Genomic DNA, 15,745 nt, shown 5'->3' on the forward strand with positions numbered 1-15,745 from the left:
AAGTATTTTGAGTCTAAGGATAATGTTATTTGTTAAAGATGAGTGGTGGTGGGAGGAAAGGGCAGTTTCCATTCTCATGGGAATCAACTAAGGAAGATGGGAAACCTTTGCGGGAGACCTTACTATAGGCATCCTCTGCTCGTGGGCTCTGTGGGAAGGCTGAGGCTGTCTCCTCCAACTGTTGCAGCACAACCCAAAGCGTAACAAATATATACAGATGTAAGGGGGTGATTAATTCAGTGCAGGACCAGTGAAATTTTCCTGCGGTTACTTCTAATTTCTCAGTGAGTAAAAGGATTATCGCTGACAGTAGGAAAAAGAGATTGGGAGACTTGAGGAGCTAGGAGACTATAAAATAATTATCTGAAAGAATAGCTATTGAGTCTTCGAGACGGCAACAGAACAGGAAATGCCACCCTCTGAAAATGTAAGCTCATGAGAACACACACGCGCACACCTGAAGCAAACGTCGTTAGACAGCACTGGTACCTCACCAGCATTCACTTCCGTTCTAATTTGTTCACAGAAAGTGCATGGTGACTCACTAACCAATCTCAGGACATACTAATGGGTTACGATGTGCTGTTTTGAAAAACACTCATCTAGGAAAACTGAAGAGGAAAATTTCTAAAGACAGATAATAGGATTTCTGTGCAGCAAAACAGACTACTTCAGAATAACATGGAAAATGAGACTAATCAACACAAGTGGACTGGAACCATCACACACTCCCCCCTCCCCTACTTAGATCTCCTGCTGAGAGCGCTGTTTATTTTTAAATCACATATTTTCCAGTAACTGACTTGAGACATATCAGTTTACTTTCCATATCCTGTTTTTGTCACCCTTTTCATGCAATTGATCATGAGTACAAGATTTAAATGATTTAATCTCTGAATTCTCACTAGCACCTATTTGTTTCTATTCTGTTCCCATAATTTTGACCATAGTTCAAGACGTTATTGTCTTTCTTAACATCTTATATTTTGTTTTTCTTATGATAGTAATAAGGATAAGAACTTATAATAATCATAACTTCTTATGATAGCCATAAGAATGTTGTCTTTTTTTAACAGATGATTTTTAAAAACGTGAACTACAATGCCACTTCTAGAGAGGCCCTAGTTAAATCATATATATATTTCAGTCATTCTAATATTTTCTGTAAGTCTTCCTATATATTTAGACTTACGTAATGTAACCCCATGTGTGACACTGATCGTTCTTAAAATAATGCACTAGAAATTTATGCCCACATCAGAATGTGTTTAACAAAATTGGATTTAATGGCAGCTCCCGTGTTATCCCATGTATGGCGTTTCCCTGGAAACAGTTGGATCTGCGTAATCACGGGCACATAGTCTTCAAATTACAGGCTACAGGGGGCCTAATTTTCTGAGGGCCCCAAGCTGCTCCTCCAAAAGTCAGCATTTCTTCTGCATCAATCACCCAGGACTTTGGAAAGAACTTAGGTCAGTGTCTGGGATACTGAGCTTCTTCTGATGACTTTGACTGAAGGTCTCTTGCTAGCTCTGTACAGATTTCCATGGAACAATAAATTTCCATGAAAATACTCATCACTTTCTTTCCCTCCTTAGGCACCAGATTTACAGGAAGCCTAATGTAAGACTCTTACAGATTTTAAGACTTTCCTATAAGAGCCAACAAACAAGCCCAGCTTTCCCTAGCTTCTTGTGTACCAACTTTTTGTTATTTGTGTTTCAGAGGACTCAAATTAACCATAGACATTCATGTCAATGCAGGCTAAGCTGCTGATTGTTCAGTGTTTTGAGCATTCCTCCATTGGAACACTGGAAGCCATATTCTTTTCCCACATCTATAGTAACTTCGGCCAAACACCCTCTGTCCCTTATAGCTACCTACACACCGCTATTCCCAGGCTGTTCCCCCAGCCATCAATCACATAGGTCTCTGGTTTATTCCAATACCTGTTCAACAAGCATCACCTCCCACTCATCTTACCCCTTCCCTCCAAAAAACCTTCACCCAGGAGGATTCATTCTTCATCCTTTTTTGACTTTTTCTACCCCGTAGTTCTTCATCCCCTGCATTATAAACATGATGCAATTCATTTTATGAAAGAGTTTCCATCTGGATGGTACAACCCTATGGTTAGAGTCTGGTACAGATACTGAAGCCAAACTGACCTGCTCTGTTGTGTTGTACTTATTTTTTAAGGCAAAAAGAGCATAACAAAGCAAGCCCAAATCACCCTGTCTTGAGACAGCATGTGTTTGGGAAACACTGAAACCGAGTATAAGGCATTTTTGATATTTTTGTGTGTGTTTAATTAAAAGACTTCTCAGAGCCCTTAGAGCGTGAATCCACTGAGATGTCCAACACCACTGATACTTGATGTAGCCAATACCTAATTTGCCGTGAAAGTTTAAAAAAAAACTAGGTCATCCCTATACACTGCCATTTCAGAGCACACTGGGAAAATAGCATAGTTGTCAAAATTTTAGATGTCTGATTTTCAAAGTACTCCACACCTCTGTCTTAGAGTTATAGTTATTTATATATTATATCTTTCCCCCACTGAGCATTTTGCATACGCTCTTCAAGATGGTACAGAATGTTGAATTGAAAATCATGGAATCTCATTTTAAGTTCATGGTTAGCAGCAACATTTGATGACAATACTCGAAGAACATGATCTTCTATCTACTTTCAGAGTTATGGTTTTTTTTTTTTCATCCTTTTCATACCATAGTATTCTGGGCTATCTTTCAGGCTGGAAATATAATAGTACTTTGATGTTGGTAGAAAGCTGTGGTGAACACTGGGCTCGGTATATTTTCTCTACGAAACACTGGCAGAAGAGTCCAAAAAGAAGGAGAATGTAAAGACGGAGTTGAATTTTAAGGGCAGGAAAGCAGGAGACCGCTAAGTCCGGGTCTTGGGACCCACTTGAGTACTGGAAAGGCAGCCTCTGACTTAGTGCTTGCTCTCGCTCCCAAGGGTGTGCTTGTCGAAAAGATACTCTGCCAGGCCAGCAGCTGGAGCCCCCATGGTGACTAAGTTGTGCACGTGGTCACCTAATTCTTTGATCGACTTCACCTGTTCATGCAGGTAGTGAGTTTCCAGAAAGTCACACAAATGAGGATCTCCTTTCTCTGAGGCCAGGGTATGCAAGTCTAACAGTGACTGGTTGACACTCTTTTCCAGGACCAAAGCACATTCCATGGCCCGCAGTCCACTCTCCCAGTCATCTTGGTCCGGCTTCTTGATATCCTGGAGGCAGATCCGGCCTCCACGCTGGTTCTGCAGTCTCATCAGCTTCTCTGCGTGCTCCCTCTCCTCCAAGGACTGGCGAAGGAAATACTTGGAGAAGTTGTACAAGGCTACATCATCCCTGGAGAAGTAGTAGGCCATGGACAGGTACACATAGGATGCGTAAAGCTCCATGTTGATTTGGCGGTTGATGGCGGCCTCGGCCTCTGGGTGAAAGTTCTGGCGCACCCTGGCAGGCCCAGTGGTGTCCTGGGAGGAGGCTACTGATGCCAGCAGGCGGCGAGGGGAGGCTGGGAGGGGATCTAAAAGATACCTGGAGGTCAAGGACTGTCGGGCAGTGAATCTGTGTAGCGTTCGGGGCAGGGATATCAGTGCAGGGCCGATGTGCTTGGAGAAGAACCAGAAATAGGGCAGCATGACTCCTGGTTGAAAGTAGGGGAAACCGAGGCCAGGCAAGCTCAGCACAAGGTCTGCTGTTGAACGTTAGGTCTAAATAAGAACGCAGCCTTAGCGATGACTTCTGCGTCACACGGCCCTTCTCTTTCACGATGCCGAGTTCTAAGAGATCGTGGCCACGGATGCTCTGTAACTGTCTTTTGTCGCGGTAAGCATTAGTGTGGCACTAGGCCCTTGGGAAAGTGAACACAGGTGGATGCCGTATAACAAGACTTGTGCTGAATTACGAACACCAGATTCTGTTCTAGATAGCGTCTAGTTGGTTAGTTTATCTAAATTAAAATCACTGTTTTAAGAGTAGGCTCAGTAGCTCATGAAGAAAGGACTGGACTGTCCCTTGTCTCTCTCCACCAATCTTCTCCTGTCTAAGATTCTAGGGACATAGAAAGGAAATGCCAGACTTACAAATAACAAATACACAAGGCGGGAAGCAATGACCGGCGCAATGGACAGTTCCTACCTGTAGTAGACTGCTTTTAAAGAGCATTGTCTTTTTAAATACAGAATTTGTCTTCATTGTAAAGAAGTCGTATTTTAAAAAAATTGGAATGTGCATACTGGCTGTAAGCTTGCTTTTACTATATTTGTTGTCAATGTAGAGGTAGACACTTTTTTGTTTGTTTTTATTTTTGCTTTTTGAGACAGGGTTTCTTTGTTTACCCTTGCCTGTCCTGGATTCGCTTTGTAGATCAGGCTGGCCTCGAACTTACACAGATCCGTCTGCCTCTGCCTCTGGAGTGCTGGGATTCAAGGCGAGCGCCACCATGCTTGGCTTTTTTTTTTTTTTTTTTTTTTTTTTTAAATCTGAAGATTTAATGGCTTGTTTTCTGTAGCCAAAGCTGGCCTGGAATTCTGCCTCCCACCTCTGGAGAGCCGAGACTACAGGCACGAATTACTACTCTCCTTAATGAAGACCAGCTAATCATAACTGAATTTTTAAAAATTGTTTTGGGGTATTAAGAAAATGAATATGAACATATAGAAAAAACCTCTCCAATTCTTTCCCTATCTAGTGCATGTTAAAGTGTGGACGAGATTCCCACTAAGATGATGGTGGAAGATACTTCACAGAGGAGTGCATAAATATTTGAACAGCTTTATCCAGGAATAATTGCCACATATTAAATTTCAGATATTTATCACAGTTTCAGCTCAACATCTGTGAAACCACCAGCTAAACCCAGATAATGACAACATTTGTCACCTACCTCTGAGTCCCTTTGGACTTCCCAGTTGTGACTCTTCCTGCCTGGCCACATCCCTGATACCCACTGACTGGATTGGCCTCGCTCTATAGGTTAGTTTGTATTTTCTAAACTCTTATATGCTGAATATAAAACACCAAGCACAAAGCTGAGTTTCTTTCACTCCGAGTAATAAAGTCTGTTCATGCTGGAGTCTACTAATACTATAGTCTCTTTTTCATTGCTGTGTATCATTATAAAGATAAAACCCAGTTAGTCTTATCTGATAATGAACACTCTGGCTGGATTCAGTTCAGGCTATCAAAATCAAGCTGTGATAGACATTCCTGTAGCGGTCTTTGTGGGTTTAGATGTTTTTCTCTTGGGTAAATAAATACTAAAGGTATACTCGTGTGGCCAGGGGAGTATGGTAAGGGTGTGGTGAACTGTTTACAAACTGCACCGCTTTCCCCAAAATCCTCATAAAATGACGTCTCTCCTCCATGTTGGGTCCAAGCTCCTCCTGGAACTTTCTATCACTTAGCTCTTGGCATCATCGTTCCTTCAAAGCTAAAAACATTTCAGTCGTTGTGATAGGTGTATGCTAGCACTTCTTTGTGCATCAAATTTGTATACTTGAAATAATGAAATGACAGCATGTTTTCCTGTGCTGCTTTGCCAATTGTCTATCTATCATTGATGAAGTATGTGGTGTATGTGGTTAAGTATTTTGCCCATTTATAGATTAAGACTTTTTATTTTTGCTTTGGGAGCCTTGATACTTTACTTTTTGCATCTACGGCCTTACTACTATTTCTCTTCAGATCCTCTTTATATCATACACACATTACCTCTTTATATCCCTTTTCTTTTTTTCAACAAAGCAAATTCACATGATGATTTTAGGTAAGAGTCTTCAATTGTTAATTTATGATACTCCTAGTGTCCACTAGGCAGATAAATAAGAGAATAAAAGGGCATTTAATATAGTACTTAACTGAGAATGAACATTCAATTGTTCTCTAACAGATCTTATTGAACATTCTTGCTTAATTTCCAGAATTATTTAATATTATTCAGTAAGCAAGTATTATTGTGAATAAATGCGAAATGTGTTTTGATGACTAGAAACACATATATTACATAACATTGTCATGTATAAAAAGTGGGGAAATTACTTTATTCTATGAGAATGCCAAATTTGTAGTTTTATAGTCATCTCGCTCCTTTCAAGTGAGCATCCTAATGTGAGCCATAAATAAAAGTGGGTGCTTAAAATCAAGGAACTAGTAGAACATCAGTGGTTACTTACCCAGCAATCCCTCATGGGTTTTCACTTTTCTAGTCTCATTTTACTTTTATTTTCTCTAAGCTTTTGCTAATTGTGAGATATATTTTTTTAATGAGAGATTATGAAAATGGCTATTCAAAGTCATATTAATACCAGCTTGCTGCTGCTAGTTAGTGCTTCAGGAAATTTTATGCCACTTATTTAAGTGTTTTCTTCCATGTAATAAAATGCATAGATAAAACAAGTGCTGTAAGAGATGATATAGTGCAAGGCTATTCTCCAAATAGGATGCATTGAGACTTTGGCACAGTAACTGCTTAAAGTTTTTTATTTTTTAAATAACAAAATTTGCCATCTAATTAGATGTAAAGAGTGGATGGTAGATATTATGTTTATTTTATGGAAATTTTGATTTCTAGGATTTATAGTAAAATCAAGGTTGTTTTAAGAAGATACATACAGAAACCACTGCACACTGCTATTCTTCAGACATTTGTTCTTAGATTTAGTGGCCTCTTCTCTCCTTGGAGCACCTCGTAAACGTGTGTTTCTCTGGGGCTGCCTTTGCAGCTTCACAGTCCTCTTCTCGCCTTCCAGTCTCCTTCCCAACTTTCTTTTACTACGTTGTGAAGTCTTTCTCATCTGGAAAAATGCCTGCAAGTATTAGCATAAGCATTGCTTATAAGATTTTATATAACAGCATTCAGAGTTAAACACTACTTTGTGGATGTCAAAACAGTTTGTTATACTGAGAATTCACCGCATTATAATTCTTGTGTGTAACTGTGTGTAAGCATGTTTCCATAGGAGCAGAATGTGCTTTCCTCTTTTTAAATTTCCCAGGATTATCACAGTGTTTGATGCACCTTAAGAATGCATAATACATAAAACCAGCTGGAATAGAAATTCATCTATATTGTGTCAGATTAGCTGAATATACTTGTATAACCTATTCTGGGAGCTGTCTATACTGTAATTTAGATTCTGCGAAGCTGCGGAGGAAGTCTCTGCAATTTGATTGGGCCAGATTGGAAAGGAAGACAATGTTTACTTTTTTCCTCCTTTATACATATATTGCCAATAGGGTGTTATCATCTGCGTTGACATTCTTGGCCAATGAGAATTTAAAGACTTGTATGGAAGTAAGTTGTTTTGGTTATGCCTGCTTTTATTTGTCCAGTACATAAGATCAAATTTTATATTTGTTCTTCAAAGCATTTTATTTTAAGTAGCAAAAGTTTTGAGGATTTACTTAGCTCGGAAATAACCTTTAAATTTGAAGAGAGGATGAGAGTCAGAAATAATGGGGAACAGACGAATATCATCCTAACCCCTTTGTACTTGTGCCTCTACTAACAGATTCTTGCTTTTTTTTTTACTTCTTTCAATCAACATTTTACACAATAGAATCAGAATTATTCTGGCGTTTTCTGAAATTACATGTTGAAAGGCTTCCATGACAAATCGAAGATGGAGATAAGTTTATTGATGACTATTGTGGGCCCCAAAACACAAAAAAGAGGAGAGAGAGATAGTTTATTCTAGAGCCAAATATGAGTCACCATGGCTCAGGAACACAGATTTAGGTTACCCCAAATTCCATGTTCTAATATAGAAGCAGTTTTTTGAAGTTTTCATAGTAACCGAACAATGCCAGGCATAAATCAAGACACTTTTCAAACACAATGGTGGAAACATTAAGTAGGTGGTTAAAGCAAAGTGACAAAGAAACAAAACAAACAATGTCAGCTTTAGGTCTCAGATGCTATCTGATGACTCAGCTTTTTGATTCTTGAAAACTATGGTTAAGTTAACAAAGTCCAAAAGGCTTTGTCTGTTATTCTCAGGATGTTAGGTTTGATACAAAGGTGGGCAAATAAGATGGCTAAAAACAGCCCAAGATGAGTTGTAATAAGGTTCTGGACCTGTAATATTCCAAATGCTCTACAAATGTTGACGTTCTAAAAAGTTTTAATCAGCCAAAGGTTGTGGTTTGAAGTTGGGCTTCCTTCCAGGGGCTTTCATTTATGATAAAATATGCCTTAGTTTTGATTGATGTATTTGAGAGTTTTAAATGGAAAATAATAGAGAGCTTTTTTTTTGTGGGGGGAATATGTTCATTGTATATATTGTTGCTCTGAGTATAATCATTGGCAAATCTCTCAGAAAGTGGTTGGACACAGTGAGTGAAGTTTTGTTTGTTTGCTCTCAGCTGGGATCCATTTGCAATGTGAAGGTCTCTCTCTCTCTCTCTCTCTCTCTCTCTCTCTCTCTCTCTCTCTCTCTCTCTGTCTCTGTCTCTCTCTGTCTCTGTCTCTCTCTGTCTCTCTGCCTATCTCTGTCTCTGTCTGTCTGTCTGTCTGTCTGTCTGTCTGTCTGTCTCTGTGTTAGAGAATGAGGCTTGAAAATTGAGCAGAACCAAACTCTAAAGCACAATGTATAAATTTTGAAGGAAGCTTTAGTGCACTTGATTTTGGGGTGCAAAGTGAGAAATCCCTTCATTACTTTTGAATCGATTACTGCATTCATTAAGCCACCGCATTTCTAAAATAGCTCATGCCCTCTTCTGATTATTTACAAAACTCTCAGCTAAACCCCAAATAACGTTCTAATATAATCCTCAGTGAGATGTTAAAAAAGCCAGTGCCTTTGGATTCATTGTGACTGGGAGCAGAGCAGTCAGCATATCTTTGAAAGCAAAATCATGACTCAGAAGAATGTCAGCTGCCTCGGATGCGCCTTCATGAGGGCTATTGGAAATAGGATATAAACCAACTTCAAATCCAAGGCCATGATCAAGGCACCTTCTTGGTCTTTTTCATTAGTGATGCTGTAATGGCTAGCCTTGATTATTGTCCACTTGACACAGCTGGGAAAAGGGAACCTCAGTGCAAGAATCACCTCCTTTAGCTGAGCCTGTGGACATGTCTGTGGGCTACTTCACTGGTCACTGATGTGGGAGAGCCAAGCCTTCTATGGGAGGTGCCGTCCTTGGGAGGTAGGCCTGGTTATACAAGAAAGCTGGCTGAGGCAGAACACTGAGAATGAGGCAGTAAGCAACCATCCTCCATGATCATGGCTTCTTCCTGATTTTGTTTCTCGGTTCCTGTTGAGTTTCTGACCTGACTTTCCTCAATTACGGACTATGGCATGCAAACGTAAGCAAAGTAAACACTTTCCTCCACCAAGTTGCTTTGACCAGTGTTCTGTCACAGCAACAGAAAGCCAATTAGGACAAAATACCATGTCTAGAACGATGGGTGTAGTTAGAGTATGCCTTAATCATGAACCTTTGGGGATTTGTAGAGAATAAATTGGTACAGTCAACGGTGACAGAGTGAGGACATTCACCCCTGATTCTTTTGAGTCTGGGACAATGACACAGTCCATCTTTTCTTAGTGCTTCCGTAATAAGCAGTAAGCCATTGGCAGAGCGTCGGGAGCATGTGTTCTTACTCAAAAGCAAAATAAAATATTTCAATATTTCTTGTGTCATGTTTTCACTGTTCCATTAATGCTGAAATATTTGTTGTGTGTCTGTGTCTGTTACATAGCATGAATTATATGTAATTTCAGTCTGTCTGAATTGCATAATCAAGAAATAAAAGGTAAGGCTTGTTTATAATTCAAGATGTTAACCCTTTTGCACTTTCAGTGACATTAAATAGTAAATAAAACCACAATAAGTTAACAAGGACCTGAAGAATAAAGGCAAATATTTTACCATTAATGTCTTCAGTAGTTATTCTCCCTGCCTTCTAGAGCAACCACAGGCTGTCTTTTGGTGATGGGTCTTCTCCAGGGCAACCTCAGTTGATTTCACAGGCATGCCTTATAAGGAGTTCTGAACTAAAGGCAGAACTCTGGCCTTTCAAACGCATGCAAACTGGAAACTGACCAAGCACATCATAGAGAGATGTAGGTTTCTCTGTGCTTGAGTTGCAGGCTCTCTTCTTAGATGCAGCCCAGAGGAAGAGAGAGGTACCCTTACCTTAACAGTATATGATTTCCATGGAGACCTTTTGAGGTATACTAACACTAACTTATTTCCTGTTCTCATATCATATTGCCATTACTGTAGGAAATATTAGAAATCAAGTGACACAAATTAATTAGAAGAATTCTAAACAGGCTTAATAAAATGATATTATACAAATGTTTGCAACTATTCCCAGAAGAGGTAGTTCAGCACATCTGAGCTAGTTTCGACAGAAAAATTGGTTGAAGGGTAGTTATTCAGAGAAGCAGAGATAGCTGATAAAGCCAAAGCCAAAGCCACAGCCAAGGCTGAAAACATCCTAGAGCAGTGGTTTTCAACCTCTGGGTTGGGACCACTTGGGCGTCAAATGACCCTTTCATAAAGGTCACATATCACACGCACTGCATCAGATATCTACAATACAATTCATAGCAGTAGCAAAATTACATTATGAAGAAGCAATGAAAGAATTTTGTGGCTATGTGTCACCACAACATAAAAACTGTGTCACAGGGTCCCAGCATTTGGAAGGTTGAGAACCACAGCTGTAGAGAGATGTTTTTTCTGTCCTTTTCTTCTAATCTTCATTTTAGCTCTTTTCTTGGGTAACTTTCTAGGGTACAGTCAGATCTCATCTAATAGAAATCCAAGAGGTATAGTGTTGTTATTCCCAAAATTTGAGAAACTCCCTGGACAAACCACCCAAGAGCTGAGTACAAATGCATTCACAAGGAAGTCTTTATTGCAGGTTTGAGTCTGGGCTACACCTCCTATGTGCTGACACAGCAGATGCAAGGCAATGGACCTGAGTCTCAATTGAGAGGAGTTTTTGTACGTTTTAGAAAGAGAAATGGGTTTTATAGTATATGATTGGATGACATTTGGGCAGAAAAGCTGCAATCAGGGAGTTACAAGCCTTGGTGTTTCATGCTTGGGTAATAGGTGTAGGGGAAAGTTGATCTATAGAAAAGATTGGCGGAAGCAGTCATGGGGGCATTAGGGACTTAGGCCTGCCTTCTTCTAATTGGTTGTTGCTATATGCCAGATCAGCTTCTGGTCAGCTTGATCAGCAGAGAGTATATTTGGACTTTCCCAAGGTAAGCTGATTGTGTTGCTAGGGAATATTTTTCTGTTTAGACTAGTTTGTGGTTTTTCCTGGAATCTGAGTTCAGCACTTGGCTAGGTTTAACACAAAATGGAATTTCTTTTTCAAAATGGAGTTTGTCTGGTCCTTAGTGTTTGTAGTTCATTTAGAGTCTAAACTTTACATCAATCCCTGAGGAAACAGGAGGAAATGTTAGAGAGAGGATTTGCTTTAATATATATGTGAAATTCTCAAAGAATTAAAAATGTGACTTACAAAAAGGGGGGAAGAAATAAAATAGTAAAAACATGTCAGACACAAGCTCCTACAGTATTTACATAGGAATTTTGGTTACTTAAAATTATTTAGATATTAAAAACGAACTAATTGATGCAATAAGAAGAAAGGAGTAGCACTGAAAGATAGACTATAAACATCAACCAGGTTCCAATGCTCTTCTATTCTATTTTCCACAGGAGAGCCAATGGTTGTAGAGTGACGGAAAAAGTATAAAGAGCAAATGGCACATTGAAAGGAGAAAGGAAGCTGATTTTAGTCCCTGTGCACTTACAATACTAGGACAGAGCCACTTGTGCTCACAGAGAGCCCTGTTCATAAACAAGGAAGCAAGGTGGGCACCTTCAGGGGCAAGACACCTGTGTTCATGCACCTTCAGAGTGGCCTTTCCTCTATTTTCTGCTAAAGCTTTACAGTGCAAGTTGCGCATGCCCAGAGGCGTTTGTCTATTACTTTAATCCTTTGCGTATGAGCTACATGACTTCCAGCTGAGTACCCCGCAAAATGTGTCTTGTATCTATTCACATTGAATTGTGACCTTAAACTGAGCATGGTCAGGACTGTACTCCTTAGCTAACTGTGTTTGGAATGGGCTGACCGTAGTAGGCATGTGTATTGGCTCCCAGTGTAAAACCCCAGGCTTCCTTTGTTTAGGGAACAAATGTTTTGGAAATGGTTCCAGTGCACTACTTACTTGCCTGATGAAGGTAACTAGTGTTTTTTCACTCTTCTGCTTTGACTGGTCTTATTCTGGCTTTGTATTTAAGGTGTGAACCCATTGCGTTCAGTACTGCCTCAATGTCTGAAAAGAGCTTCAGGAGACGAATGAGTGGCTACTTTGTAGGGATGGGAGTGTTTGGCTATAGTGTTTGGCACGTGAAAATGATATGCAGGAATAAAAGCAGCACTGGAAACTTTCACTTGGACTAGAAAGAAGCATACAGACAAAACTTTTGAGGAGTTTAGTGTTGTGTAGCTGTTTCCTCGGAGATTGAAACACGTCGTCCTTCAGGGAACCAGAAAGTAAACAATTTAAAAGAGCTTCAGGAAGTTCCTAACACTGACCAGATTCACTTCCCCCTCCCCCACCCCACCCTAAAAAATAAACACAGGTAAGGGGGTTACTCTAAGGTGAACCAGGCAGCAAACAAGGCTCTATAGGAGCCAAGCTGCAAAGACCAGTCTGTAAGGAGACCAGCGGCCTGGATGGAGCAGAAGTGGCTGAGCTGTTTGGAAGAGGCTTAGAACACTTAACACACCAGGAAAGGACACTCTCTATCATGCCGAGCTGCTTGCAGTGTGCTCTGGCTTTCCGTTTTTGTTTTTGTTTTGTTCCATACCTTAGAGGAAAATGGATTTGGAGTCGATGTAAAAAACTTAAAGTCCTCTTTTTGTGCCATAAAATTCCATAGCATCTATGTTCTTGCTTTCTGTTGTTTGGAACAAACAAAAGAAACGTGTACTAAGTACTACCATTTTGTTTTGAGAGTCTATTTAATTAGAGGGAGAGAAACTAAGTTCAAGGTCCCAGGTCCTAGGAGAGCAAGGGACTTCTCAATAGCTGAACAGTTTCTGTTGTAATGAAATAGTTGTGTGAGTCCAGGCATCTCAGGAACAACTTGTAAGGAGACAATTGTCTGAGTCCAGCCATCCCAAGGACAACTTCTCCATCTTGCTGGCAGGGTCAAACTAAGTTCATGTTCTCAGGCCCAGGAACCAACTCCTATCCTGATGGATGGAAATTCGCCTGCTCACGCTCTTATGCCAAAATATAATTGGACAATGCTACAGCCCACCCTGCTCCCCCTCCTTGCTTGATGGTTTCATCTTTTAAATAGGCTGCACAGTGTCCCTTCAGGGTCTCAGTTCAGCTTTTGAGTCTGTACTGATCACTTAGTAGTGTCTTGATTACAATAAAATTTTGTCACCTGCATTGACCTGGTATTTGAGGTATGTTGGATTTAAGCAGACTCCACATGATGTAGTACCATCAGATTTCATGATATAAGAAAATTCATAAACATACATGGATTGGCCTTAATATCAGCCAGAGATAGATGTCTAAGTGCTAGGACTTGGCAGGGATGCGGCTTTCACAGAAAGTGTGAGTTGTCATTGCTGGCCATGTGACAACATGAGGCTCTCTCAGCTCATGGGTTAGAGCTCATTAAGAAACAGATGACCGTTTGTGGATATAGGTATTTTTCTGCTATACCTTAGTTACTTCAATATTAGCTCATAAGTAAATATGGAAGTCTTTTTAATTTGTTTCAGGGACCATGATAGATTTTATATCATTAAAATATTTTAACAATGACTTAGTATTTAATCTCATTATGTGTACCAATTTTTTACACTTTGAAATAAGATATAATGATTCAACAATTGATATGTAATATGAATAAATTAATAAAATATATTTTAAAAAGACATAGTGATTCATTTAAATATAAGCACAATTTTTTCCAGTGGCCATAAAGGAGGAAAGTTATAGTCTCCAGATGTTGTGTGTATGTTAAATACTACAGAATTCTGCTTAGGACCATTCTCTCAGAGTTACTACAAAACAGGGCTCAGTAGAATTAATGTACTGAAGTTTACTCTTTACAAATTGCAGAGGATGCATCTAAAATTATCTACTATTTTATAGAACCACGATTTACAACAATACTATCTAAAATTTATTTTTTTATATTTTTTAAAATTATTTTTTATTTTTTAAAGTGAATAATTTTTTATTTTTTTCTCCTTTATTAATTTATTCTTGTTACATCTCAATGGTTATCCCATCCCTTGTATCCTCCCATTCTTCCCTCCCTCCCATTTTCCCCTTATTCCCCTCCCCTATGACTGTTCCTGAGAGGGATTACCTCCTCCTGTATATGTTCATAGGGTATCAAGTCTCTTCCTTCCTCTGAGTGCCACCAGGTCTCCCCCTCCAGGGGACATGGTCAAATTTATTATGAGGCTCTCTCCCTGGCTTTTCTACTGCTCTCTGGCCTTCTGATCTATGTCAACAGAATTCAGAGTAAATGATTATAGGTCATCGTGTTGAGATCTTGCTGTGCCCTGGCCTAAGTTACTCAATACTATGTATATTTTCAAATTGTGGCTTGCCCAGAAAGACTCCATCTTAAAGGCAGCTTTTGATTCTATTTTAAATATTAAGCATGACTCTGCAAGAGAAGATATTGGATGAATCTTTTTGATATCGTTCACATGCAAAGACTGATAAATTACTTGTTTCTGAGGTTAGAAATGATGCAACCTTATAAATTATCAAGGTGCTTATGGAATATGTAAAAAAAGTATCAGAAAAATCAGAACTGAGAACTTACTAGTGACACACAAGACCAAGGAAAGGCTATAACTACCTTTTCTGGACACCGTAAGGAGTGGACACAAAACACAGTAATCCTTTCTGATTGGATCCAAGGACTGACCAGGAAATAACTCTGAACTCTCTAAGGAATTTTGTCTCCGCTCAGTTTTTGCTACTCACATGGCCTATTTGGATTTCCATATGCATATTCTCGTGTTCATCTATGTGGTCCAACTCCCCACCTTTCCCCATCACTCATTTGTCTAGGCCATGTCTTGCCCATTCACTTCCTTAGATGAACTCTACAGTTCAACTTCGACCTTGTAGCCTACAGAAGCTGGCTCTCTCAGGGGCTCTGGTTGGTTATCTCACTTAGCACAAATGTCTTTGAATTTCTGTCAGTTTCCATTATTTTCTGGCTTCTGCAATCTCTTAACCATTAATAGTCACTCTATTCTATATAGGCATCCATATAGATTTATTCTATGATGCATGGTTTCAAAGTCAATCTTGGTTATTAAGACAGGAATAAAGAAGACTTTCTAAGGCAGGGCTCTCAAGGAAAATGAAGTATCTTTCTTTTTTAAAAAATTTGTTTATTTATTATGTATACAGTATTCTGCTTGCAGGCAGGAAGAGATGGTTGTGAGCCACCATGTGGTTGCTGGGAATTGAACTCATGACCTTTGGAAGAGCAGTCAGTGCTCTTAACCACTGAGCCATCTCTCCAGCCCCTGAAGTATCTTTCAAATTGTTGCCACTGGAACCCTGAACTTTATAAAGGTATCACTGTTCATTGTGGAGACACAAGTGACTTCATCTGATTCTCACATAGTTACTCATGTAACAAGGAAGGCAGACAGGCGGCGTTTGTTAC

The 15,745-nt window shown here is 39.6% G+C and overlaps 2 protein-coding genes across 3 annotated transcripts in view; one reads left to right on the plus strand and one right to left on the minus strand.

The window, feature by feature from the left end:
- Positions 1-1,307: 1,307 nt before the first annotated feature.
- Positions 1,308-3,810, minus strand: FTMT (ferritin mitochondrial). The gene has a single exon (XM_084779413.1). The coding sequence runs from the start codon at positions 3,670-3,672 to the stop codon at positions 2,959-2,961; it is 714 nt and encodes a 237-aa protein (XP_084635539.1). The 5' UTR covers positions 3,673-3,810; the 3' UTR covers positions 1,308-2,958.
- The window catches only part of LOC311596188 (uncharacterized protein), a gene marked incomplete at its 5' end in the record, with an annotated part of 58,119 nt that continues 46,142 nt past the window's right edge, over positions 3,769-15,745 (plus strand). For both annotated transcript variants that reach the window (XM_084779418.1, XM_084779419.1), the window contains one exon: positions 3,769-3,859. In XM_084779418.1, coding sequence (XP_084635544.1) covers positions 3,769-3,859 — 91 coding nt within the window. The remainder of the gene's footprint in view (positions 3,860-15,745) is intronic.

This window comes from Acomys minous (assembly GCF_964271855.1).
Source record: "Acomys minous genome assembly, chromosome: 4".
NCBI lineage: Eukaryota > Metazoa > Chordata > Mammalia > Rodentia > Muridae > Acomys > Acomys minous.